At 38.6% G+C, this 26,300-nt stretch overlaps 1 protein-coding gene across 1 annotated transcript in view; it reads right to left on the bottom strand.

Moving 5' to 3' along the window:
* Positions 1 to 264: 264 nt before the first annotated feature.
* Positions 265 to 26,300, bottom strand: part of Gnai3 (G protein subunit alpha i3) — a 40,227-nt gene continuing 14,191 nt past the window's right edge. The window contains exons 2-9 of the mRNA XM_042676617.1: positions 16,508 to 16,550; positions 16,250 to 16,391; positions 14,072 to 14,229; positions 9,275 to 9,403; positions 5,080 to 5,209; positions 4,557 to 4,710; positions 1,517 to 1,729; positions 265 to 1,427 (exon numbers count right to left, since the gene is read on the bottom strand). Of these exons, the coding sequence (XP_042532551.1) occupies positions 1,539 to 1,729; positions 4,557 to 4,710; positions 5,080 to 5,209; positions 9,275 to 9,403; positions 14,072 to 14,229; positions 16,250 to 16,391; positions 16,508 to 16,550 (947 nt within the window). The 3' untranslated portion in view covers positions 265 to 1,427; positions 1,517 to 1,538. The remainder of the gene's footprint in view (positions 1,428 to 1,516; positions 1,730 to 4,556; positions 4,711 to 5,079; positions 5,210 to 9,274; positions 9,404 to 14,071; positions 14,230 to 16,249; positions 16,392 to 16,507; positions 16,551 to 26,300) is intronic.

Genomic DNA, 26,300 nt, shown 5'->3' on the forward strand with positions numbered 1-26,300 from the left:
CCTACCGGCTAAGGTGAATATAGATCTTCACATAGGCAAAATGTAAATCTGGAAGATGGATTTTGACTGAATGTCACTTGGACACAGAGAAAAAAATAAAACCATCAGCCCCAGGTCTAGCTTCAATCCTATTACACCAAGGCTTCCCTAGACTTTCAGAACACCTTTCTACTTGAACCCATTCTTAAGCACTCTGAGTGGGGGCAATAAGAAACAGAAGACGGTATTTCCAGAAAGGACTGGTTACAAACAGGAACAATCCTGGACTCTTTACTCACCACTTTAATACTGCTGCCAAGTATAACAGATTAAAATCTGTACATGCCAAAGTGGAAAAAAGTCCCCAAATGCAAGTTTTGGTAAAAGAATGTACTGACTACAGATTACTACTACAGTTAACATCACTACATTAAAAACAATGGCAAACAGGGATTTGGCACCACATTTACAAAGTAAAAGCATGCACTGTTAATATATTTTAGATGTCTCCCCACGAAAAAGGTCTTGAAGATGGAAAATAAGTTGCAGGCACCCTGTACAAAACTCCCTATGATTGAGACAAACAAGCAAGAGTCAATGTGGTCTATTTAAAAGATAAGTAGCAGCAAAGTCACTGGTTCTGTTTGGAATTTAGCAAATTGCATTTCTAATCAACAGCTGCCCTGGATGTGTCTGTAACCAAGAAGCTGACTTTATCATACATTAGCATTCACCTAATAATTTGGTAAATAGCATAAACAAAGTTAATCTTCCACTGGAAGCTTAGAGAGCTAGAATCTTATTGCAGAACTTTCCAGTGTCAATACTGTTTAGAAACCATCATGGTACTCTGAATAGGATAGTAACAAATTTAATCCAAAAAAGCTGTATTTATAGCCCTAATAACTGGGAATTTTAAGAATTGTGGAAATATTCTATCTTGACTATACCAAGAGTTAAAAACAAAGAGTTCCTACTAAGAGGAGTATTTTCAAGATGATCTGGTCACATAATGTGCATAGTTAAGATTCTTTGTATTTTAATAAAGATTCTTTTGCAAACAAAGAAGTAAGGTTTAGTAGAGTTATTCTTCTCTGGATGAGAAAAAAAACTTTAGAAATGAAATACCAGTGATTTGTTAAAGAAAATAAAGTAAGCTACATATTTAAGTTCTGGAATGCAGCACCTCAACTTCATATATGCCCTAAACATTTGTGATTACAAAATCCAAGTGATGTCTTGATGATCCAATCATACTTTAAAGTTGTTCCAATTCCAATGTCTGACTTGAGCATCTCATGTGATTTTAAAAGTTCCCTAATACAGAAGATTGTGCTAAAGAGTGCTAAGATTCTGCATGCTGCTGCCATTCCCTGGTCCCGTCATGCTTTCAGCTGCCCCAAGAGACAGCAAAAGATGTCTGGTCTCAACACTCCACACTGTAGTAACTAAAAAAGAACAACATTTTTAATTAGAAAAAATTACAAAGCTAGGAGACAATATTATAGCACTGTAACTAAGTTATCTGAAGTTTTACCTTTTACTAGCATCCACCCTTTTTAATAAAGTCCACATTCCTTTAGGTTGTTTTTAATGATGACATCTGTAACAGCATCAAAAACAAACTGCACATTTTTGGTGTCTGTGGCACAGGTAAAGTGAGTGTAGATCTCCTTGGTGTCTTTTCTTCTATTCAGATCTTCAAACTGGCACTGTATGTAAGCAGCTGCCTCTTCATATGTATTGGAACCTAAAAGACACAGAATATTATCACTTCAGCTGCCTGAACTCAACTAAGTCAAGCTACTACTATTTGTTTACGAAGAGAGGTAATGTGATGCAACAGAAGATAGGCAGAATTGTTTTCTATAATCACAGATTCTTCATGAGAGCAGACTTCTACTGTTACTAAAATAAAATCATCACACACAAAGACCAAGGAAAATAAGTTTCAGCTGAAAAAGTCGAGAAAGTATAAAAAGAAGACTAGGAAAGTAGGAAGGTACATTTCTAGAGTAAACAATTGTTTAGAGGTCAAAGAGAGCCTGTACTCCTTGGTGTGATCTTGAAATAAGAAATTCGTAAGGATACCATTGTTCTTTTCAAAAATCATTCCACAGTTTTTATCTTAAGAGTCTTAGACAATAACTGAAATATCCAAAGGCAAATAATATATGTAAAAGGAGAAGGACTCGCCAGGTGCAGGTGGCTCACACCTGTAATCCTCGCTACTCAGGAGGCTGAGATCTGAGGATCAAGCTTCAAAAGCCATGAAATTCCTATCACCAATTAACCATCAGAAAACCGCAAGAGGTGCTGTAGCTCAAGTGGTAGAGTGCTAGCCTTGAACTGAAGAGCTCAGGAACAAAGCCCAGACCCAGAGTTCAAGCCCCATGACTGACTCCAAAAAAGGAGGACTTAATTATATACTTTGAAGGGGTGAATTGTTTGGTTTGTTAATTATATCTCAATAGAGCTGCCCCTTACCCCCACCCCATCCTGGGGCTTGAACTTAGGGCTTAGGTATTGTCCCTGAGCTTTGTTCAACGTTAGAGCTCTATCACTTAGATCCACAGTTCTACTTCCAGCTTCTCTGGGTAGTGTATAAGAGTCTCAAGGACTTCCTGTCCAGGCTAGTTTCAAACCTTGATCCTCAGATCTCAGCCTCCTGAGTAGCTAGGATTATAGGCGTGAGCTATTAGTACTGGTCGCAGAGCTTGGATTCCTGGTCTGGGTGCTATCCCAATCACTCATCAACTTGTGGAACTAGGGAATCTTTAGAATAACATTGGAAGCTGGCTGCAAAGCCAGGGAAACTCAACAAAGACAATGAAAAACCAAAAACTATTTTCAGTGATAAGCATAAAAATACCAACTAAGTATATAAAGAAGACTAAATAACAACAATTTAAGAAAGGAAATATTAACAAAGTATTCAGAAAACAAAGGACAGCTTTGTTGTTGCCTAAAATAGGTTTAGAAGTTGGTTAAAGAGGGCAGGTGAGCAAAAATTGAATTTTATCTGGTATGAACAGATAGTGATATCTGCTAAATCAGGATTGTGAGAATACTTAAGCCTAAGAATGAAGACAATGGAGAACAGATGTGGAAATTCACAACAAAATGAATATGATATCAAAAAGTCTTGGCTTCATGTGAAGACTCAAAACTGGTCTTTCAACATTAATGTCACCCTTTTACTTGTCTTACTAATCTTTCTCCTTTTATACAAAAACTTGGTTACTTTCTATAAAACTCATTCAGTTATTACCTCTTCTGAACGGATTATTTTCAACTTTCCTGAGAAAAAACAGAGGCTACCGGGGGCTTAGAATATATCTCTTAGAATATATTCTATATATATTTATATATAATATATATAGTCTACCTGTACCATCTGTACTTTGTTCTTAAAGATATTTTCATTACTATTTAAGTAACAATGGCTCTATGAAGACTTTTTATTTAAATCATCAAAGATAATTCACTTCATATACATTTAAAGTGTACAACTTCACAGCATGATGTCATACAACCATCAATCTATAGTTTCAAAACTTTTCCACATTCCACAAAAACATCCTGTGTTTCTATTAACTAATCATTCTTCATTTTCTCATGCCCCCTCCTCTGGTAATGATCAATGCCTTTTCTCTGATCTAAAATGCTTTCGGGGCTGGGAAGGTGGCTCAGTGGTAGAGCACTTGCCTTGCATGCCTGAGGCCCTGGGTTTGATTCCTCAGCACCACATAAGCAAAAACAAAAAAAGCCAGAAGTGGCGCTATGGCTCAAGTGGTAGAGTGCCAGCCTTAAGCTGAAGAGCTGAGGGACAGCGCCCAGGCCCAAAGTTCGGGCCCCACGACCGGACCCCCCACCCCCAAAAAAAATGCTTTCATTTTGCCCAATGCTTTTATCCATCTTTTAATAGCTCTCTCAATTGCTATTTCCTCTGGAAAAAGACTACACTGACTCCATCAGCATTAACTATTTCTTTAGCTCTACTGTTAACGAATGGTACTGTGGCTCATGCCTATTATCCTAGCTATTTATGAGGCTGAGATCTAAGAATCCTGTTGAAAGCCATTCCAGATAGGAAAGCCCCATAAGACTCTTATCTCCAATTAATTACCAAAAAAGCCAGAACTGGAGCTGTGGCTTACGTTGTAGAGTGCTAGCCTTGAGCAAAAAAGCTCAGGGCAGCATCCATGCCCTGAGTTCAAGCCCTAGGACTGGCACACACACAAATTATCTGAGTGTGCTTCTCTCTGTAATTAGATGTCAATTTGTTGAACACAGTAATTGCATTTATCTTTGTGTTTTCTTGAACATACGTCAAATTTTTAATTTTTAGCCTTATCCTCAAAAATGATAGGAATTTAAAATAAACACGTAAAAATGCCTGAAATAGCACTATAACCTTAATGGATCTTAATTATAGGCTTAACATGGAACTACTTTCATCGAACACTCTACATAAAGATATATATGAATCATCAAAACAAAAAGCACTTGTGGATGAACATCTCCGAAGGGTTAGCTTAATATATGTACCAATAAAATCTTCCATGACCCCTTACCTGTATATTCTGGATAACAGATTGTTAACGGACTCCTTTTAATTTTTTCCTCAAAGAGGTCTTTCTTGTTTAGGAAGAGAATGATTGAAGTATCTGTAAACCATTTGTTGTTACAAATGCTGTCAAACAGTTTCATGCTTTCATGCATTCGGTTCTGAAAAAGAAACAAAGGATGATGACGAGTCACTAGAAAAAATAAAAACAGATTAAAGTAGAAACATAACAGATTTTAAAACAGTGAAGACATTCACAGCAATCAATTAGGCACTAACAGGGCAACTTTTTTAATTCTGGTGGTGTTGAGAGGTAGGAGAAAGGGTTAACTGACAAAAGGACTTAATCCTGATGCAGTATGGCTGCCACAAGTCTTCAAGAATAAGGCAGGGACAATCAATTCTGGAGATCTAATCCCACAGACAGGGAGAAACACTAAGATTACTAAGTTTTGGCTCAACGAGAAAATGCTTGTACCCCATCTTCCTAGGAGTTATTTGCCATTTTCTGGTTGTAACAGGCAACATACCATTTCTTCATCCTCAGCCAGAACAAGGTCATAGTCACTGAGAGCTACACAGAAGATAATAGCTGTTACTCCTTCAAAACAGTGAATCCATTTTTTTCGTTCTGATCTTTGGCCACCTACATCAAACATCCTGTGTAAAGAAATCAAGCACAAATTCAGGGAAGTTACATTTATACCTTTCCCTAACGACTAAGAAACTTCCCATTTCTACATATTCAAAAGCTCATTTAGAAAAGATAAAAAAGGTGCACATCAAATATAGTCACATAACTATCTGATAAAATTATAATGATCTAAATTCTCATTTTAGATAGGTCTCCTCCCTATCAAAACTTTTAATCAATTGTGTCAAATGTCAACAGAATAAGCACTGAAGTAGATTAAAGAAAGGGGGGGAAAAAAGGGAGAAATGAAGAGCTGAGTAAGTACAAGTATACAATCATTACAACAACCAATATTTATTGAGTGTTTACCATGGTGCCAGACACTTCCTTAGACATAATTAACTCATTTTATCTTCACAACCCTTCTATACGTAGTACTATGATTAGTCCCATTACATAAATGAAGATACTAAAGTGCAGGTAAGTTGCCCAGAGGCATACTACTATGAAATGGGGTCAAGGGACCTGGGCCTATGCACTCTTAACTCCAATGCGCACATTCTTAGCCACAGCCCCACTATGCCTCTCAATTCACAACTTCTAAATTAAAAAAAAAAACAACCAGATTATTTTATAGTAGGACTCTTAAGAACTCAGTATCTTAAAAACAAAATTCTTGATGGATGTTGGTGGCTCATGCCTGTAACCCTACTCAGGAGGCTGAAATCTGAGGATCATGGTTTGAAGCTAGCTTGGGTAGGAAGTTTGTGAGACTTATTTCCAATAAACTCCTCAGAAAAAGCTGAAAGCAGCAATGTGGCTCAAGTGGTAAAGTGCTAGCCTTGAGCAGAAGAAGCTCAAGAACTGCGCCCAGGCCCTGAGTTCAAGCTCCAGGACTGGCAAAAAAACAAAAACCAAACAAACAAAAAACTGAAATTCCTTACCCAGTATTTCCCAACTTCATGTTTTACTTGAACTTAATAATAAGAAAGCTTCAGTTGCTCATCTACTTTATACTGCACTCTAGATGAGTTTTCATAAAGGCAAAGGATCAACTGTGTCAACAGTGTCCTCAGCTACCTCCTGACACGATGGAACACCTGAACTGCTGTCTCATAAAACTGGGTCTGATGAGGATGCAGTCAAATGGCTACTCTTAAGATCTCTATTTGATAATAAGGTGGTTATAAAGGTTAAAGTCCACTATTCTGGATTTCAGTTTATAAGATAGTAACCAAGGCACTAAATTCCAGGAACTTTTTCTCCCAAAGATTGAGAGAAGTAAGATATCATAGGTAATTTCTTAATGTATCTTTGAAATGGACACTCATCTCTTTATAACCCAAATCTTTCTTCTGGGTTGATTTTGTACAGTTCAGTAATATATAGCCTGAACAACAATCACAGAGTGGTCCTAATTCAGGGTCATATTTATAAGTTACTGGAAGCTAACCACATTTGTTTTACCAGTTTAGTCTTTCAAGGTACACAATAGTACACCAACAATTCTAGTTCATACTCCCATTTCCTTCTAAAAGCATAAAACTGGTAGAATACTGCAAAGTTCCAAGGCCAATTTTTAGTACATATTAACATTTACAGTATCATATACTATCAGATCAACATTTTATAAACATTACCTCATAACTGAGAGGCAAGTAAGCAATTACACAATGCCTTGCATATGGTAGATGCTCAATAAATGTTTGAATAAATGGATAGTGGTTTTGCCTAGAGAGAAGAGGAAAAGGAAGAAGTGATAGTACTTCATACAAGATATCTCCATGCTGATAATAAAGTGGGTTGGCATTTAAATATTTTGATCTGACCATTGGTTCTGGCATAAAAGATTAGGATTTACCTAACTAATGTTTTGCCTTGATAATATCAACAACAAAAAAACTTCTCACACTAAACAATGTTAATAATATTTTATTATAAATAAGTTACTCATTTTATAAAAAGCTCAAGTCTAAAGAATGAACTATCTCAATTCCACAGGATAATCCATGAAGCTTTTCTAGTCTTACTAAATATAAAGAGGCCAATTTATTATAAAAGTATTCAACTGAGCTGGGCACCTGCAATCCTAGCTTATTCAGGAGGCTAAGATCTGGGATTACAGTTCAAAGCCAGACCATGCAGGAAATTCCATGTGATTTTTTTTTTTTGGGTCCGGTCGTGGGGCCTGAACTCTGGGCTTGGGCCGCTGTCCCTCAGCTCTTCAGCTCAAGGCTAGCATTCTACCACTTGAGCCACAGTGCCAGTTCCGGCTTTTTTCTTTTTGCTTATGTGGTGCTGAGGAATCGAACTCAGGGCCTCAGGCATACAAGGCAAGCGCTCTACCACTGAGCCACCTTCCCAGCCCTCCATGTGATTCTTATCTCAGATTAACCTGCAAAAAGCCAGAACAGAAGTAGAACTATGGCTCTAGTAGAGCTATGGCTCTGGTCTTGAGCTCAGGGTTAGCTTCCAGGCCCTGAGATCAAGCCCTAGGACTGGCACAAAAATAAATAAATAAATAATTAATTAAAAAATGTATGTTCAACTGATCTGCTCTTATTCTGTACCATGTTTCAAAACTGGCTGGGTATATTAAGATTTTAATACTTATACAGGCACTTAGTAATAATATATAAACCCCATGTAGATTTCACAAATACTGGGGTAGGTCAGGTGCTTTTAGTAAAGAAAGAAATTGGGAGGATCTGAGATGTCCTAGCTGCTTTTGGTGGCAATAATGCTCAGTTTCACATTCTGCACATAAACATAATGAAGTAACTAAAAAGTAATCATATCAAAGCAGGAATTTTACTCAAAGGTCATAAAAGCAGAAGATCAGAACCAAAGAGACAGTTTTAGTATTTACAAAAGACTAGTAACACAGAAAAGCAAGAACTTGATTTAGAATTACTGGAGGTATAAGAAAATTCTTTTAGAGTGCTAGATTTTTTTTTTTGTCTAAAACAATCACTGTTGACATGTTACTTGACCACTCTAAAATATCTCTATTCCTGAAGTTCATTTTCCATTTCTGAACTATACTAAGTACTTAGCAGGGCAAATATTTGCACTAGTTAATCCAAAACCCATGCCAATACTAGCTGTGTCCCATTAAACTTAAAGGGAAATGAAAACAAAAATGAAAAGAGTTATTACTGGGGCTAGGAATGTTGTTCAGTGGTAGAGTGCTTATGAGCATGCACAAAGCCCCGGGTTCAATTCCTCAGTACCACATACACAGAAAAAGCCAGAAGTGGCACTGTGGCTCAAGTGGTATTTAAGCAAAAGGGCCCAGGGACAGTGCCCAGGCCCAGAGTTCAAGCCCCACAACTGACGGGTGGGAAGGGAAGAGTATTACCAGTATGAAAAATCTAATTTAATATCAAAATGGTAGAGCAGGCTGGACATGGTAGCTCATACTTGTAATCCCAGGAATTTAGGAGGCAGAGATTGACGTGAGGGCCTGAAGCTAGGCAGGGAAAACAGATTATTGAGACTCCCATCTCAAAAAGTAAGCTGATTGTGGTGGCACACACCTGTATCTCAGCTATGCATGAGACATTGGTAAGAGCATCACTGGCCCTAGGCAAAAATGTGAGACTCTATCAGAAAAATAAGTAAAGCAATAATGAGCTTTGGAGGTAGCTCAAGGTACAGACTGTTCCTAATAAGCTTGAGGTCCTGAGTTCAAACCCTTATTAATAAAAAAAAAAAAAAGGCAGAACAAATTTTGTTCTGTTGCTATCCTTCTAAACATTTAATACCTTTTTTGGCATCTAACAAAAAGCAGGTGAAAAGAACAAAATTAAAATAGTACGAATTGATAATCATATTGTTAATTCTAACGATAAGTAAGCTATCACTTCATTTTGAATTTAATTCCCTCCAAATGAACAAAAATATTCAATGCTATTAAAAGAATAAAAAGCCTGGGCTCTAAGTTAAGATATTCAGATAATTGCTCATGAATATGATAACAAGTTTCTAAACCAAAGAATACTGCCTAGAGAATTTTCACTTTAAGAGATGCTAACTAAAGGAAAAGATACTTGTGTTAGGTACATCCAGCAAAAAGGCTAGTAACTTACTTGAAATACAGTTCTTTGAAGGTGAAATGGGTTTCCACAATACCTGTGGTCTTCACTCTTGTCCGAAGCACATCTTGCTGAGTTGGAATGTAGTTGGTTTGGGATATTCTATCCAAATCATTTAGGTAACTAAATAAAATATACATTTGTTTTTACCTGATGAAGCCAATCACGTGCACAGCAAGTCAAGAGATTAAACTAGTTCCCTGCCAAAAGTAGACTGTGAACCTGTCACTAAAGTGGCAAAACAAAACCAGTATCTTCAGTATCATGGAATATCATGAGAAAAAAAGTGAATCTACTACAGCAATTAAAGTAGGCTTTATATATACTAACAAAAGTGGTTTAATTCTACAGAATTACTCCTTAAAGACAAATCTAAAACTAAAAAACAAAACAAAACATGGTAGAGCCAGATGCTGATGGCTCATACCTGCAATGGCCAGCTCCTCGAAAGGCTGAAATCTAAAGCAGCTCTATACTAGATGGGCCAGCTCAAGCTAAGCTTGGGACCTACTAAGAGAACCAGCAGAGAGAGAGACAGAGAGAGACAGACAGACAGACAGAAAGAGACAGAGAAAGAGGGCTGGAGGACTGGTTCAAGTGGTAAGGAGTCAGCCTAGCAGGAATGCGACCCAGTACTGCCCCCAAACCTATAATCTCACAAACAGCATGACAACATAAAAAAAGAAAAAAACAGGTACCAGTATAATCCTAGTTACTCAGGAAGTTGAGATCTGAGGATTGCAATTAGAAGCCAGCCTGAGCAGGTAAGCTCCTAAGACTCTTATCTCCAATTAACTACCAAAAGCCAGAAGTGCAGCTGTAGCTCAAGTGTAGAGTGCTATAGCCTTGAGTACAAAAGCTCAGGGACAACACTCAGACTCTGAGTTCAAACCCCAGGACAAGGACCAGCACACACACCAAAGAAAAATTCCTATAATTTAATATGAAATCAACTGTATTCTATATAGGAGAAAAAACAAGCCAAATATTCAGGCATTTAAGCTCACTCAACATGTGACTGGCGTATTTAATCCTTTGATAAAGCATTAGAATATGGCGTCTGAATTATTAAAATGGAGAAAAGAACCGTATTCACTATTTCTTAAAAGGACATTGTGGAACATGCCTATCCTGACACTGGGGGGGGGGGAGGAGGGGGAGAGGGAACGGGAGGGGGGGAGGAGGAGGAGGAGGAGGAGGGAGGGAGGGGGAGGAGGGGGAGGGGGAGGAGGAGGAGGGGGAGGAGGAGGGGGGGGAGGGGGAGGGGGAGGGGGAGGGGGAGGGGGAAGCAGCAGTAGGGTGCCGGTGGCTCACACCTGTAATTCTAGCTACTAAGACTGAAGTTCGAAGTCAGCCTGGGCAGGAAAGTCCCTAAGACTCTTGTCTCCAATTAACCAGCAAAAAAGCTGGAAATGGGTCTATGGCTCAAGCGGCAGAGCACAAAAGCTCAGGGATGGCAATAAGCCCTAAATTCAAGCCCCAGGACCAATACAAAGAAAAAAAATGAAAAGAGAAGAAAAGAAAGGGAGGAAGGAAAGGAGGAAAGGAAGGGAAGAAAGAAAAGAAGGAAGGATACTTCTTATCTTCATTCAAGGAAGATTGGAGGGTTGGGAAGGTGGCTCAGTAGTAGAGTCCTTGCCTTGCATGCATAAGGACCTGGGGTTGATTCCTCAGCACCACATAAGCAGAAAAAGCAGGAAGTGGCACTGTGGTTAAGTGGTAGGGTGCTAGCCTTGAGCTGAAGAACTGAGGGACAGTGCCTAAGCCCGGATTGGAAGTTTTTAAAGTTTTCTTCCTTTAGCAGTGCCAGAGTTCAAAGCCAGGGCATTCAGCAAGCTAAGCAAGTGCTCTATCATTGAACTATATCCCCAGTCCTATTTTTTTTTTTTGTCTTTTTACCTAAACCAAAAAATTTATTCAGCAGAGTAATTAAAAGATTGCTTTAGAATTGGGGATTTAGATCAGTGGAAGAGCACTTAACCTGGCAAATACAAGGCCCTGAGTTCAGTCCTCAGTTTGGGGGGCAGGGGGGAGGAGGGGAGGACGGAGAGGAGAACACTATAAAAGATGATTGCTTTAGGGGCTGGGAAGGTGGCTCAGTGGTAGAGCGCTTGCCTTGCATGCATGAGGCCCTGGGTTCGATTCCTCAGCACGACATAAGCAGAAAAAGCTGGAAGTGGCGCTGTAGTTCAAGTGTTAGGGTGCTAGCCTTGAGCTGAAGAGCTGAGGGACAGTGCCCAGGCCCAGAGTTCAGGCCCCACGATGGACAAAAAAAAAAAAAAAAAGATGATTGCTTTAGAGCTACATTCTTAATCCCAGCAGTTAGGAGACAAAGAACAGGGTGCTGAGATCAAGGCCAGTCTAGGTTAAATACAGTTGGACCCGGGCTTAAAAAAAAAATTAACAATATACAAACACAAACAAAAAACCCTAAGTTCTTCACTATTTTTAGGCTGCAGAAAATCCTGAAGTGCAAGTGGCATTCATTTAAGTGAATCAAACCAAATACCATCATTAATGTTAAGAAGTCAAGCTAAGGCTGAGAATGTGGCTTAGTAGTAGTGTTTGCCTAGTATGCATGAAGCCCTAGGTTCAATTCCTCAGTACCACAGAAACAGAAAAGGTTACAGTGGTGCTGTGGCTCAAGTGGCAGAGCGCTAGCCTTGAGCAAAAGAGTTCAAGGACAGTGCCGAGGCCCAGAGTTCAAGCCCCATGACTGGCAAACAAACAAACAAAAAAGAAAGAAAGAAAGAAAAGAAAGAAAAAAACAAAAGAAGTCAAGCTGAGATGAACAATTATGGGGAAGGAGTCAGAAACAACACTATAAGTCACATGGACTTCAGGATTCAGAGCTTACTCAATGTATAAAGAAATAATAGTAATTAAGATGTACCTTTGATGACCACTGGAAGAATTATATAAACTATCAATATATAACAACTAAGGTGAGCAAGAATCATGAAATGTTTGGAAAATACTTGTTTTAAAACATTTTGTAGGCTTGGTGCTGGTGGCTCATGCCTATAAACCCTAGCTGGTTGGAAGCCATCCTGGGCAGGAGAGTCTCAGACTTCTATCTCCCATTAGCCACCAGAAAACCAGATGTGGTAGCGTGCTAGCCTTGAGCAAAAAAGATTAGGGACAGTGCCCATGCCCTGAGTTCAAGCCCACAACTGACAAAAAACATTCTGAAAAATATTCTGAAAAACGTTGTTTTAAAACATTTGCTCATAAAGTTATTTCCATGGAAAGATCAGTAAGCTCTCCAAATTTTTAATTCTTTCTTTTATCAATTTCAGACAGAATGAAGATGGGGAGAGTAGGATAGTGTAACATTATCAGAAGACTGAGCTCTAAGGATGGTAGTTCAAAGCCAACCTGGGCAGAAAAGTCCATGAAACTCTAATTAATCATATACATAAATAATAAAAAGCCAGAAGTGGAGCTATGGTTCAAGTGATAGGAGTGCCAATCTTGAGCAAAAAGTTAAGGGGACCTGTTCTGGCCCTGAGTTCAAGCCCCAGTACCAACATAAAAAGAAAAAAAAATAAACAAAATACTTTCATGATTAAAAGTGCTTTTATCTAGAACAGAGAGAGACACAAATAACAAGTGATTACCTAGTTCTGAAAAACACTTATGAAAAGCTGGGTACCTGTGGCTCATGGCTGTAACCCTAGCTACTCAGGAGGCTGAGATCTGAGGATCACGGTTCAAAGCCAACCCTGGCAGGAAAGTCCATGAGACTCTTACCTCCAATAAACCACTAGAAAACCGGAAGTGGTGCTGTGGCTCAAGTGCTAGAGTGCTCACCTTGAGCTGAAGAGCTGAGGGATAGCGCCCAAGCCCAGAGTTCAAGCCCCACGACTGATCAAAAAATTAAAAAAAATATATATATATGGGTAAAAATGGGATCGCAGGTAACTGCTTAACAGACTTATGAATTACCAATTCTCTACTAACATTCAAGAGAATTTCCTTGACAAAAAGATGCATCATTGTTTTGTGACTTAGTATTCACTTTCTACGCAAATTGGTAATCTATGCAAAAGTTTAAGTGAGAAATCCACAGAGTAGCTCATGCACAGATAGTTGGCTACATAAAAGGGATGTCACAATTCTAATTTTCCCTTTAGCTGGTTTTCAGTGCTCAACCTTTTGCAGAGGAAACTTAGTTAAAAGACATCTAGGAAAACTAGATATCTTTCCTTGCCTATTATATACATATTATCCACCTAATTTTGTGGTGTAAAATCTACATTTACATTCCAAGAGCCAACTTTTTTCCCTCCAAATTATATAAAGTGACCAGATTCTATAATCCTAAATGGAGACAATATAGGATTTCTACAGATGTCTCAGAGTTTCTAATATTTAAACATTTCCTTAAGAATGACCACTGAAAGCCAGGTATGGTGGCACAAAATTCAAACTACTCAGGTGGCAGGTATAGGAAGACTCATTGGAGAACAGTTGAGCAGTAAGTTAGCAAGAACTGCATCTCAACAAACAGGCTGCATTAATCCAATCTACAATGAAGACTAGGGTAAGTGGGAAGAACATGGTTCACGGCTAGCTTGGGGCAGAAAGCATGAGACCTTATCCAAAAAATAACTAAAGCATAAGAACTGGCTATCATAGTTTAAATGGAAAGGCACAGGCCTAATGAACATGAACCTTGAGTTCAAACAGCACTCCTACCCCCTTACACATAAAAGGAGCAAGCTCTGAACTTTCTCTAGCGCTACCAAGTTATTTTCCATCATAGTTTCAGAGAGAAAAATGACTTACTATGAAGCAGAATCATTGAGTTGATATTCCCTGGATCTACTGAAGCATGCTTGCACCCCACCATCTCTCCATAATCGTTTAATCACTCCTGCTAGTTCTGCAGTCATGACTCCTTCTTCAGCACTGCCAGCTAAAACAAATAACTGCCGTGCATCATCCTGAAGAAAGCGGTTGAGAAAGACAGACAGACAGGTGAGTCTCTATTTCTTTAACCACCTGCTAGTCTTGTTATTCATATCCATGGTCCTATTTAGTGCTGATAATAGGGCTTGAATTCAGGGTCCTGCACTCTCACTTGGCTTTTTTCACTCAAGACTGATGCTATATCACTTTTATAGCATCACTTGGTTACAAACTGGAGGTAAGAGTCTCTCAAGACTTTTCTGCGTGGGCTGGCTTCAAACTACCTTCTTCAGATATCAGCCTCCTGAGTTGCTAAGATTACAAGTGTAAACCATTGGCACTGGCTTGTGGCATGTCCAGAGGCCTCTGGTAAGGAGGTCTTTCCCCCTTGTCACTCCACTGAAGTTCTAAATCCAGAACTGAGCTGAGAAATGATTTTACTCCATTTCTCAAAGTCACACCATCCTCAGGAAGATCTCTGGCAAATCTCCATCTAAATTACTTAAGATTATTGACCAAAATTTTTTAATAAATAACAGACTGGGATTACAGAAGACAAATGGACAAAGACTTAGATATCCTTCCAAATATTTATCTTTATCTGTATCTCCCCATCCCCCTTTTTAGTGTTAGAAATTAAATTTAGGGTTTTACACACTCTAGGCCAAGCCTCTATGACTGACCTACATCCCTAGGCCTCAAAGATTAAAATTTTAAACAAAACACATTGGCAGTGTAACTCAGAGTAATTGCCTAACTTATACAACAAGGCTTTAAGTTCAATTTCTAGAATTACAAACTAAAAAGATAAAAAAACCTTACCCCCAAAAAAAAAAACAAAAAAAAAAACAACCCACAGTGGTTCACACCTCTAATCTAGCTATTCTGAAGACTCAGGTTCAAAGCCAGCCTGGGCAGAAAAATCTATGATACTCTTATTTCCAATTAACCAGCAAAAAGTCAGAACTGGACGTGTGGCTTATTAGGTATTAAGTGCCAGCTGTTAACTCAGTGACCGCTAATGGCCTAGAATTCAAGTCCAGCACATGCAGGTATTCAAATAACCTCAGTATCACTTTCCTAAAATATATTTAAATTTTAGAAACCTCAAAATAGAGGGAGCCATTACCACCTATTTTATGCTGTCTTGACACTGTAAATATTCCCTTACCACTTAATACTTACGCTAGGTGGATTCTGGAAAACTAAGTGACTTTAACAAGGATCACAATGCAAAGATGATCCAAGGCAAAGTGTGAAACTCTTTTTTTTTTTTTTTTTTTTGTCGGTCGTGGGGCTTGAACTCTGGGCCTGGGCGCTTTCCCTCAGCTCTTTAGCTCAAGGCGAGTGCTCTACCACTTGAGCTACAGCGCCACTTCAGGTTTTCTGGTGGTTTATTGGAGATAGGAGTCTCACGGTCTTTCCTGCCCGGGTTGGCTTTGAACCGCGATCCTCAGATCTCAGCCTCCTGAGTAGCTAGGATTACAGGCGTGAGCCACCAGCGCCCGGCTAAGTGTGAAACTCTTAACTAAAAAAGCTAAAACCTAAAAGCAAAAAGGACTAGAAATATGACTTAAGTGGTAGAGCACTTATCTAGCAAGCTCAAGGCCCTACCCCAAATTCAAGCCCCAATTAAAAAAAATTTTAAATTGAATAGAGCTATTATCACAGAAACCTAATGTATATCCATCACCACAATCCAATTTCTGTTAGGTCTGCTCTGGAGAATAGTCTCTTTCCCAGGTGGTCTCCCATCTAAGTACTAACCAAACCTGACCCTACTTAGCTTCTCAGATCAGGTGAGATTGGGCGCATTCATGGTGGTATGGCTATATGGGCTTTTCTCCTGGGCAGACCTAACATTTTCCTTGACTCATTTTGTGGTAATCCAGTATCTTCTAAAGCAAACTGTTAATACGTCTCAAAAGAGCATGCAGTACTCTCTTTGCAACATCTTATTTTGTTGTTAAAATTTGTTTCCCTAAAACATGACAAATTTGGCTTAACTGCATCTATTGAATAAAAGCAAGTGAAGCGGAAATAAGAAATACTTACTGCTCTGGCAGCTTCCCCGAAATCAATCTTTAACCGTCCCATGGCTCTTATAATTGCAATGATGGACTGAATCGTATTGCTGTAGACAACTACTTTATATTGTTTACATTCTTCCTCTGAATAGCCATCCTCATGAATGATTCTTTAAAGACAAGAAAACCACAAGTCAATACTGAAGACCTAACATGAAAACAAATGATGGACTCTTTAAACATTTGGAGGAAATCTAGTCTTATAAAAGGCCATGTTTGAACTTACTTCATTTGTTTCACAATGGTACTTTTACCAGACTCTCCAGCACCTGAAAGAACACAAAAGCAAATTTTGAATTTCTCTGTAATCAAATAAAAAGGTAAAAAAACAAGAGTGACAAAAGTATATTAACAGGAACCATAGGTCATAAGGAAATTTTTGGTAAAGATTTTGTGTCTCTGTTTCTATCTGGGAGATGATAAGCTTCTCTATTAGAGCATGTTGCTTCCCTTGCTTAAACTCAATAATGAAGTATAGTCTGCTTGATATCATTTGTGTAAAATAGGTACATTTAAAGAGATAGTAACATAAATACTTTGAACAACTCATCCTAAAACATGATATACATATTGTATATGACAAAAATGCAATAATTATTTTTTGGCTTATTGCCTATTCATTTTTAGTAATTCTACTGTGGCTGCCTGGCATGTCTCAAAAGCAATATTCTCAATGATGAGACTACAGAGGTTCAAAACCAAAGCAGAAGAAGCACTGTCTCTGCCATTTTATATCCTATAAAAACTATGCTTCCCTTTTTAGTCAACTGGAATCTCTTTAATGGTCACAAATGTCATATAGGCCTTCAGGACTCCTTGACAATTTGCCTGCTAGATCTTCCTTAGTCAATTCATTCTTCCACCTTCAAAAATACTTCTAAACACTACCTTCTGTCTCTCCAACATTACAACCTGCCCTCTATATCTCATAGATGATCCCATCAAACTTCCTTTTAAAAAGTATTTAGAGAAAAAGATCTCATTTTCCCACTACCAAATCTCCCCATCTAGCTGAATCGCCAATAATATTCTGTAACTTCATTAACAGATGAATTGTTCCTTCTAGATTCTTTTCTTTCTTTCCATTTTTTTTTAATTTTTGTGCCAGTCCTGAGACCTGAACTCTAGACCTGGACGCTGTCCTTGAGATTTTTTGCTCAAGGCTAGCACTCTACTACTTCATTCATGAACTGGTAATAAGTTAACATCCAGGCTATTCTAAGCACTTTGCTTGTAGTAACTCATTTAATCCTTTCAGCAGCCTTGTGAGGTAGACATTATTTCCCTTCAACAGATGAGGTAAATGAAGAAAGTAATTTGCCCTCAGAAGTGAAATTTGCATTTGCGCAGTTTTAATTTTAGATCTGCTATACTGCCCCTATGCTAGATCCCTATATTTAGATCTTTGAAATCTGTTTCTTACCTTGGGGCTCTAGAGGCATATGTAAACCATTCATTCAACGAATCATGTTAAATATCCAGGAGGCATCGCAAATAAACTGCCCCAAATTGAGCTCCTCATTCTTCATCCTCATCTCAAAACAAACCTTACTCTTCCCTTAGTTTTCTCATCCCAGCCCAGGGAACCAGCATTCTTCCAGTTGCTCAGGTCAAACTGTCAAATGTTATACGACCAATTGCAAGTACAATGGAGGCTACAGTGCCAATCTATATATTAGGTATTAGTAAAGTTTTTTTTTAAGGAAATACATGCCAAGCACTGGTGGTTCACACCTATAATCCTAGCTACTCAGGAGGCTGAGACCTGCAGATCAAAGTTTGAAGCCAGCCCATGCAGAAAAGTCCATGAGATTCTTATCCCAGAAGTGGAGCTGTGGCTCAAATAGTAGAGCTCCAACTTGGAGGGGATAAAGTCAAGTGAGAGAATGATGCTTTGAGTTCAAGCTCTAATACTGGCACACATACAGAAAAAGAGAAAATACAAATAAATATAATTTGAACAGTTTTGTTACTTGAACACTGGAAACCATAGGCCTAAGTCATTGAAAAGCTGCCCAAAATAAGCCTTTTCCAATGGCCAGTCTTCTACTTAATGGCTGGAATAAACTTGTAAAAAGTACATCAGGTCAGGTCACAATTGTGACCAAAGTTGGTCCATAGCCTCCCTTCACAATTCAACATAAAATGCATGGGCATTTCATTTTGGTGCAACATACTCTGGCCCTACCTCCTCTGCATCATCTCCTATTAGTCTCTACTTATTTTCACTGCTCGTCAAACCAGCTTTTTGCTTTCCCTCCAGCATGTCAAACTGGTTCTTACTTAGCTAGATTCTGACGCACAGCCTTCCATTTACTGCTCCTTTGCCTGAAATAATGTTAGCAAGATTTCCTTCTGCACTCACATTTCTACTTCCCTCAGAACAGCATTCCCTGACAATTTACACACAGAACTTTCACCCATCACACAGTTTCCCCTTACCTTGTTACAGTTTTTCATAACATGTATCATCCCTTTATGTGATAGGTTTGCTTATTTCTCATCCTCTTCACCCAAACTGAGTTTGGGTCTGGAACTAGGATTGATATAAATTACTCAAATATTATCAACAGGCCAATGGCTCACACCTGTAATCCTACTCTGGAGGATGAGATCTGAGAATTGCAGTTCAAAGCCAGCCCAGGCAATAAAGTCCATGGGATTCTTACCTCCAATTAACCACTCAGAAAACTGGAAATGGCACTGTGGCTCAAGTGGTAGAATGCTAGCCTTGAGCTGAAGAGGTCAGGGACAGTACCCAGGCCCAGAGTTCAATCCCCACAACCAACCAACCAACCAACCAAAACAAACAAAAACAAACCCCAAACCAACAAATGAGTATTTTATTAAGAATGATCCTTTTACTAAATATTTCTCAATTTTACCAACTAAAAAATATAAGTTAAAATAAAATTCAAAATAATATAAAAACTCTTAACTACTTTCTTATAGAATCAGGAAGTACATTTATATATGACTTTATCTCTATTATTAGGTATTCAGTAATCAGCATTGTATAGTTAATATTAAAGCAGCACACAATAACTATCTGATGACACTGTCAAAAATTCTCATATATATACATATATACACACACAAACATAAAGATGTACGTATGTAGGGCTTGAACTCTGGGGCTGGGTGCTGTCCCTCAGCTCTTCAGCTCAAGGCAAGCACTCTACTACTTGAGCCACAGTGCCACTTCTGGTTTTCTGAGTGGTTTATTGGAGATAAAGAGTCTCATGGAGTTTCCTGCCTGGTCTGGCTTTGAACCATGATCCTCAGATCTCAGCTTCCTGAGTAGCTAGGATTACAGGCATGAGCCAGGTGCCCAGCTTAAACTATTCACTTTTAAAGGAGAGTGTACAAGTACATGCTAGTTACATTAAAAATTGTTTAAAACACATCTCCACTTTATCCCACATTAGCAAAAGCTAATACGTTAATAGCTTAATGAAGTAATGTACATTATTCTTCCATATAGCATTTCTGCCCTTCATGTCATATTTTCTTTTCTTTTCTTTTTTGTTGGTCGTGGGGCTTGAACTCTGGGCCTGAGCACTGTCCCTCAGCTCTTCAGCTCAAGGCTAGCGCTCTACCACTTTAGCTACAGCGCCATTTCCAGTTTTCTGGTAGTTTACTGGAGATAAGAGTTTCACGAACTTTCTTGCCCAAGCTGAGCTGGCAATCCTTAGATCTCAGCATCCTGAGTAGCTAGGATTACAGGCGTGAGCCACCGGCACCCAGCTACTGTTACTTTCAAAAAAACAAAAACCACTTTGTCTTGCCCCTCTCCCTCCCCCCACCCCCTCTGAAGCCTTTCTTACAAATGTCTTTTTGGAGCTAAGGATGTAACTCAGTGGTAGAAAACTTGCCTAGTATATTATTCAAGGCTCTGGTTTGATACCCAGCACCATAAAAAGGAAGAAAGGAAAAAAGAAAATGTCAATTTATACTTCCTTCTGTTATACTATATACTATATTAGGCATCCATTCCATCTCATAAAAAAAGGCCCTCCTTATTGGCAACAGAGTTAAGCACAGGTTTTGCTTAAGAGGGCACTGCTGGGCATTTTATACACATTTAAAAAATAGAACATTTTATATAAAAAAGCCTTTGTTTGACTCAATCAGCTTATGAAAAGTGCTAACACCTTGTATGAAATCTAAGAATCATCTGGAACCTGCTCACTCTTCTCCCCTTACCAAGCTGTAACAAAATCTCTTCTTAAGTATTTCTCAGATTAACCCTTCTACTCTCTACATATCTAACTGAGCCTGACATTGTGCCTATATGTTATTGCTGTAAGTTTCTTAAACTTCTAGTTCAAAGCTTCTACTTTCTAGACATGTCCAATGGCACTATTTAAAAAAAAAAATTAGTTTCCTGATTCTATGAATTACTCAAATAACTTCTTACTAGGTCCCATTTACCTTCTGTTTACCTGCGCTCCATTGCTTCAGTAGGTTTTCTCTTCAATGATATCTCCATCTTAAGTTTTCCCCAAGGTGTTTCCCATGTTGCAACTCCCTCTCTTGACTACTTACGAGATGTTTGGGACTTTCCAACTTAACCTACATCTTTTGGCCCATATTACTTCAAAATTCAATATAAGGGAAGATTCAATCCACTAGGGAATTTAATAGAGAACTGAGAGTAGGATACACGGTCAGAGTTGGAGACATTGAGGACTGTAAGCAGAGGGGATGGCACAGGGGCAGGAGGCCAACTATGTAAAGGAGAAAAGCTTAGAAAGATCACAGAAACTAGAGGAACGAGATCAGTAAAATTTACTTTTTACTATTTAAAAAATTAGAGGTGCTGGGAGTTGGTGGCTTACTCAGAAAACCAGAAGTTGTGCTGTGGCTCAAGTGGTAAAGTGCTTACCTTGAGCTGAAAAGCTGTGGGAGAGCGCCCAGGCCAAGAGTTCAAGCCCCATGACCGATCAAAAAACATAAAAGGTGAATTTATAGAGATTCTTGAGAGACAAAGGAGAGGACAATGTATTAAATTGTCTCATTCTAATTAAAAGAATCAACAAGGCAATCTTTAGAGAAGTGGTAAAATTAATACATAAAATCATCACATAAAGAAATAAAACAAGAAATTTGTGTACAGCTTAGATACATGATCATCAACATTGCTAGTTTAAAAACAATTCACTATACATATTCTATGGTTGTCACTGGGCTTGCCTAAATGTGTCAAGGCAGGGGTGCTACCACTTCATGTAAGCCTCTGTTCATAATTTTATTTCTAAGAAACTCCTTAAAAACAAGTATCATATTACATGCCCCTTCTACACACATAACATGTACTATATTATAGGAATAAAAAATGAGAAACAGAAATGATTTCTTTGCAACATTTTCTTAAATGCAGAACTAATATAAACCACTATCATATATGAACAAATTCATTCAGCTCATATACAGACTCATTTTAAAAATTAATTCTAAGAGATGTTTGATACTCAAAACCACCGTCACTCTTTTTTTTTTTTTGGTTGGTTGTGGGGCTTGAACTCTGGGATTGGGCTATGTCCCTGCGCTCTTCAGCTCAAGGCGAGCACTCTACCACTTGAGCCACAGTGCCACTTCCAGTTTTCTGGTGGTTTATTGGAGATAAGAGTCTCATGGACTTTCATGCCCAGGCTGGCTTTGAACCTCAATCCTCAGATCTCAGCTTCCTGAGTAGCTAGGATTACAGGAGTGAGCCACCAGCGCCCAGCCCACCACTCTTTTTTTCTTTCATGTGATTACAAACAGTACAAAGAATGTGCTTAAGTATACTGTGCTATTTTCTACTTAATCTATTCAATATTCAATCAAAATGAATATCCTCTGTATAAAATAAGGGTTGACAGAAAATGCTTAGAATAGTACTTAGCACACGGTATATGTTTAATAAATGTTAGCAAGCTATTAGCTGTGGATATGTTTTCACTGTTAGAATAATACTAAGTAATGTTAACATCCAAGACTTATTTAATTAAAACTCCTTCAGTATTGACATTAGGCCAGTAGAAATGGCCTAAATATTCAGCAGTTGTTTTACAGTATTAAAACCCTAGATGGAGTATGAATTATCACACATTAAAAGCAATTTGTAACCTAAAAGCTACAGCAAACTACGTCAAAGCATTAGTCATTTTTTCCACGCCACCCTGAGGAACAAAAACACTTTCTTCCTTAAATATATTTTTAGCTGGTTCTTACAACTTTCCCCTCTCACTCTTTTCATCCATCTTGTTCTTTATAGCTCTTCCTTGAAGTTTCTTCACAGGTCTACCACCTGTGAAAGTAGGGATTCCAGTAGCACCTGAAACAGCCTTTTCTTTTCTCTCTTCTTTCTCTCCCTTTTTCTCTTCCCCTCCCAACCTCCCTTCCTCTCTTACCTTTTTCTTTTACTATTTGTTTCTATATAGAAATCTCAGGTTTATAGTTGGAGCACAGCCTTTCTTCCAGAGTCTGGACTGCTAAATCCTAGAATGACACTGCTTTTGGATAACCTGCTAGCTAGTGCTAGACCAAGATTAAGATTCTGTTTTGTACAGGCCCTTACTTTGTGTGTGTGTGTGTGTGTGTGTACAGACGACCAAAATAAATGTACACAGCCCCTCCTGTGTGTGTGTGTGTGTGTGTACAGACGACCAGAATAAATGTACACAGCCCCTTCTACATAGCCAATGGAAAGCTTGACCAGCAAATAAATGACTTTGCTAAACACAGGCAGTTTAACAGAAGAGTAAATTTAGGTGCTAGCTCTGCCATGTCTAGCAATGTGACCTTAGACAAGTCATTTAATTGCATGTCTGTCTAGTTCTACATAAAATACAAAGGGCTTTGGCTAAGATGTACTGTGTGGTTGTATTCTAATATCCCATGACTACTGTAAAACTAAAAGTTGATGAAAATCTCTGATTCTGATATACAGGGTCTTAAACCACAGATCTCTATCTTCCTATCAACTCAACAATCCACAAAAATTACCATAATGCAGTTAAGCACTCCTACTCCAGCAGAGGCAGAGTAGAAAAATATTCATCCTTGAGAATACTTTATAATTATATAAGTTCAAACTAGCAAAGCATTCAAGTTAGATCTCTATTGTTAGAGAGGGAGAAGAGGAAGAAATAAAAAATAAAAAAAAAAGAGGGAAACACCAGGCACTGGTAGCTCACAACTGTAGGTAGGTAGGTAAGTAGGTAAGTAGGTAGGTAGGTAGGTAGGTAGGTAGGTGGGTAGGTGGGTAGGTGGATACAGATAGATAATCACAAAAAAATACATAGTCCAGGATATTTTCAATAGATACCTGATACGTATTGTTTACACTTTTTTTTTTAATGGAGAACAGGACCTGAACTCAGTATCTGACACTTTCCATCATTGGCTGATGCTCTGCTACCTGAGCTATGCCTCCAACTTCCACTTATTCTTTTTTTTTTTTTTTAAATTTCACAGAAAATTAACAGAAAAAAAGGGACTAAGATTAAAAATGATATGTCAAACCTAGTTTCAGCACTTGGCAGGCAGAGGCATAAGGATTAGAAACTCAAGGCCAGACAGACTAAAACACTGTCACAAAACAAAATCAAACTAGGTATTTGATGCAAAATGCTTTTTCAATAGAAAACATCCAATTGCTTCTTGTTTGTTTTGTTTATGGGTTTTTGTTTGTTTTCGAGGCAGGGTATTTCTATATAGCCAAGCTGGCATTGAACGCATGATCCTCCCACCTCAGTATTCTGAGATTATAGGTATGTGATACCACAGTAATACAGTTGCTTTAATTAAGTCACTAAATGGTTAAAAAAAATAATATACAGGGGAAAAGGTGCCTCTGAACATACACTTTTATTAGTTCATTAAAAAAAAAAACCAACAGGGGGCTGGGAAGGTGGCTCAGTGATAGAGTGCTTGCCTTGCATGCATGAGGCCCTGGGTTCGATTCCTCAGCACCACATAAGCAGAAATAAAAAAGCTGGAAGTGGCACTGTGGCTCAAGTGGTAGAGCACTAGCCTTGAGCTGAAGAGCTGAGGGATAGCACCCAGGCTCAGAGTTCAGGCCTACCACTGGACCCCCCCCCCAAAAAAAAAAAAAAAAAACCAACAGGGCTGGGTATGTGGCTGTGCCTGCCTAGCATGCATGAAGCACTAGGTTCAATTCCTCCGTACCACATAAACAGAAAAAACCGGAAGTGGCACTGTGGCTCAAGTGGTAGAGTGCTAACCTGGAGCACAGAAAGGCCTAGAGACAGTGCCCAGGCCATGAGTTCAAGCCCCAGGATTGGAAAAACAAACAAACAAACAAATATGTCTCCATGTCTGGAATTGGTAGACACTGAAACTTCAAATTCAGGTAGGTTTAAGGAATTGTAGTCTCAAAAGAGACATTATCTATTTTTCTTGTGAAAGTAGCTAGTTCCTTAAGTCTAAAAATACTAGAAAGTATCATCCAGTGCACCAGCACTCTAAACATACCAACCTTTGCATATATAAAAAGCCCTGGAAGCCCTATTCAAGTCAAATTTCAAATCTTAGCTTGAGGTGATCTCCATTTCTCCTGAATTTCCATCCTGTTGGCTCAAAAGATGATTCACTTTCAGTATTACTTCCAGGGATTAATTTCTGAACTTAGATCCCAAACTGTCCTTCCCAGCTACCTTGCTTCATTTTCTCTCTAGCCAGCTCTGGCAACTTTCAAAAAAACATTGGGGAGAGGAGGGGAGTGTAGCTGTGGAGGTGGGAGGGGAGGGATGGTAGGCGAAAAACAAAGGAGGAGGTAACAATGCTTGATAGGAAGTGTATTCATTACCTTGCTCATGTAACTGTAACCTCTGTACAGTATTTTTACAATAAAAAGCTTATTTAAAAAAACATTTAACTATCTTTCTAGATTTTAATTTCCTGGTTTCTCACAGCTGTCTATTTTGTTTTAAAGTTGTGATTAAAACAGTAGTGAAACTCTTTCTGGTGTGACCTAAAAACAAAAACCCTGCTACAACTGTCTACTTCTAAGAGTATCTTGACCAGGTTTAACCTGGATCCATAGGGTAGTATCCAATAGTAACACTAGACTTGTACTTAGTCAATTTTCTGTAAATATTTCTATGTGTTTCTATTTAGGATTCCACTAGCTCTAAACTCAACAGCATAAACCTTGAAAGCAAAGAACAATCCTTTCTGTTGCTCCTCGTTCAAATCCAGAGCACTATCTAGGACAGTGTAGGCTCTTAATATCTATCTGTGGGATGAATGGCTTGAGTTTTTATCATATTCAGTGGTTGCTCAATCATATTTGAAAATGTAAGCTGCAATGGATGGAATTTTCAATGTGGGAAGTAAAATAGAAATAGATTTCCACTCCTCTTCTATCACTACTTGGCTGTGCACCTACACTCTCGGCTATGCCAGGCTTTCAACTCTCACTTCATGGCTACAATGGCAATAAATTTGGATTTACTAGCCCCGCTTTCTCTAACCTTGCTCTCAAACCCTATCCTAAGCTCTCTTGTACCCACCATTACTACCACTTTTTTTCAGTGGGATAAACTGCTACAAACCTGTCCAATTCATGTCTCATAGACTCCTAAGTATAAGTAAGGATTACACCTAGAAGTCTATGAGATATGGGAAGCATTTATTAAATAATTATTCAGTGGATGAATGAAGTGACTAAAGGGTAAAATAAGGCCATAAGTTGCAATTAAGACAGACATAATAGTTCTCTTTTCCAAAAAAGTCTTCCCACTACCAGAAAGCAATCACAAACCAATCAAAAAAAAGATACACAGGGTATGTTTATAATACTTATTGATATATTAGACAGAACTTCAGAACACCTGCTTGTCCATAAATCCTTTCTAGAAACACTTCCTTCCTTTTTGGAGGCAATGGCCTACCCTATGTGGGCCATGTCCCTCCTGGTAACTGGACTGGGAGCAAATATCTGACACAGGAGTGTCAGAGTTTACCTGCTGAAATCTAGCTTCAAAAGACAAGCAACAGACAAGCAA

Source organism: Dipodomys spectabilis, unplaced genomic scaffold (assembly GCF_019054845.1).
Source record: "Dipodomys spectabilis isolate Male_0828 unplaced genomic scaffold, ASM1905484v1 ptg000002l, whole genome shotgun sequence".
NCBI classification, from domain to species: Eukaryota; Metazoa; Chordata; class Mammalia; order Rodentia; family Heteromyidae; genus Dipodomys; species Dipodomys spectabilis.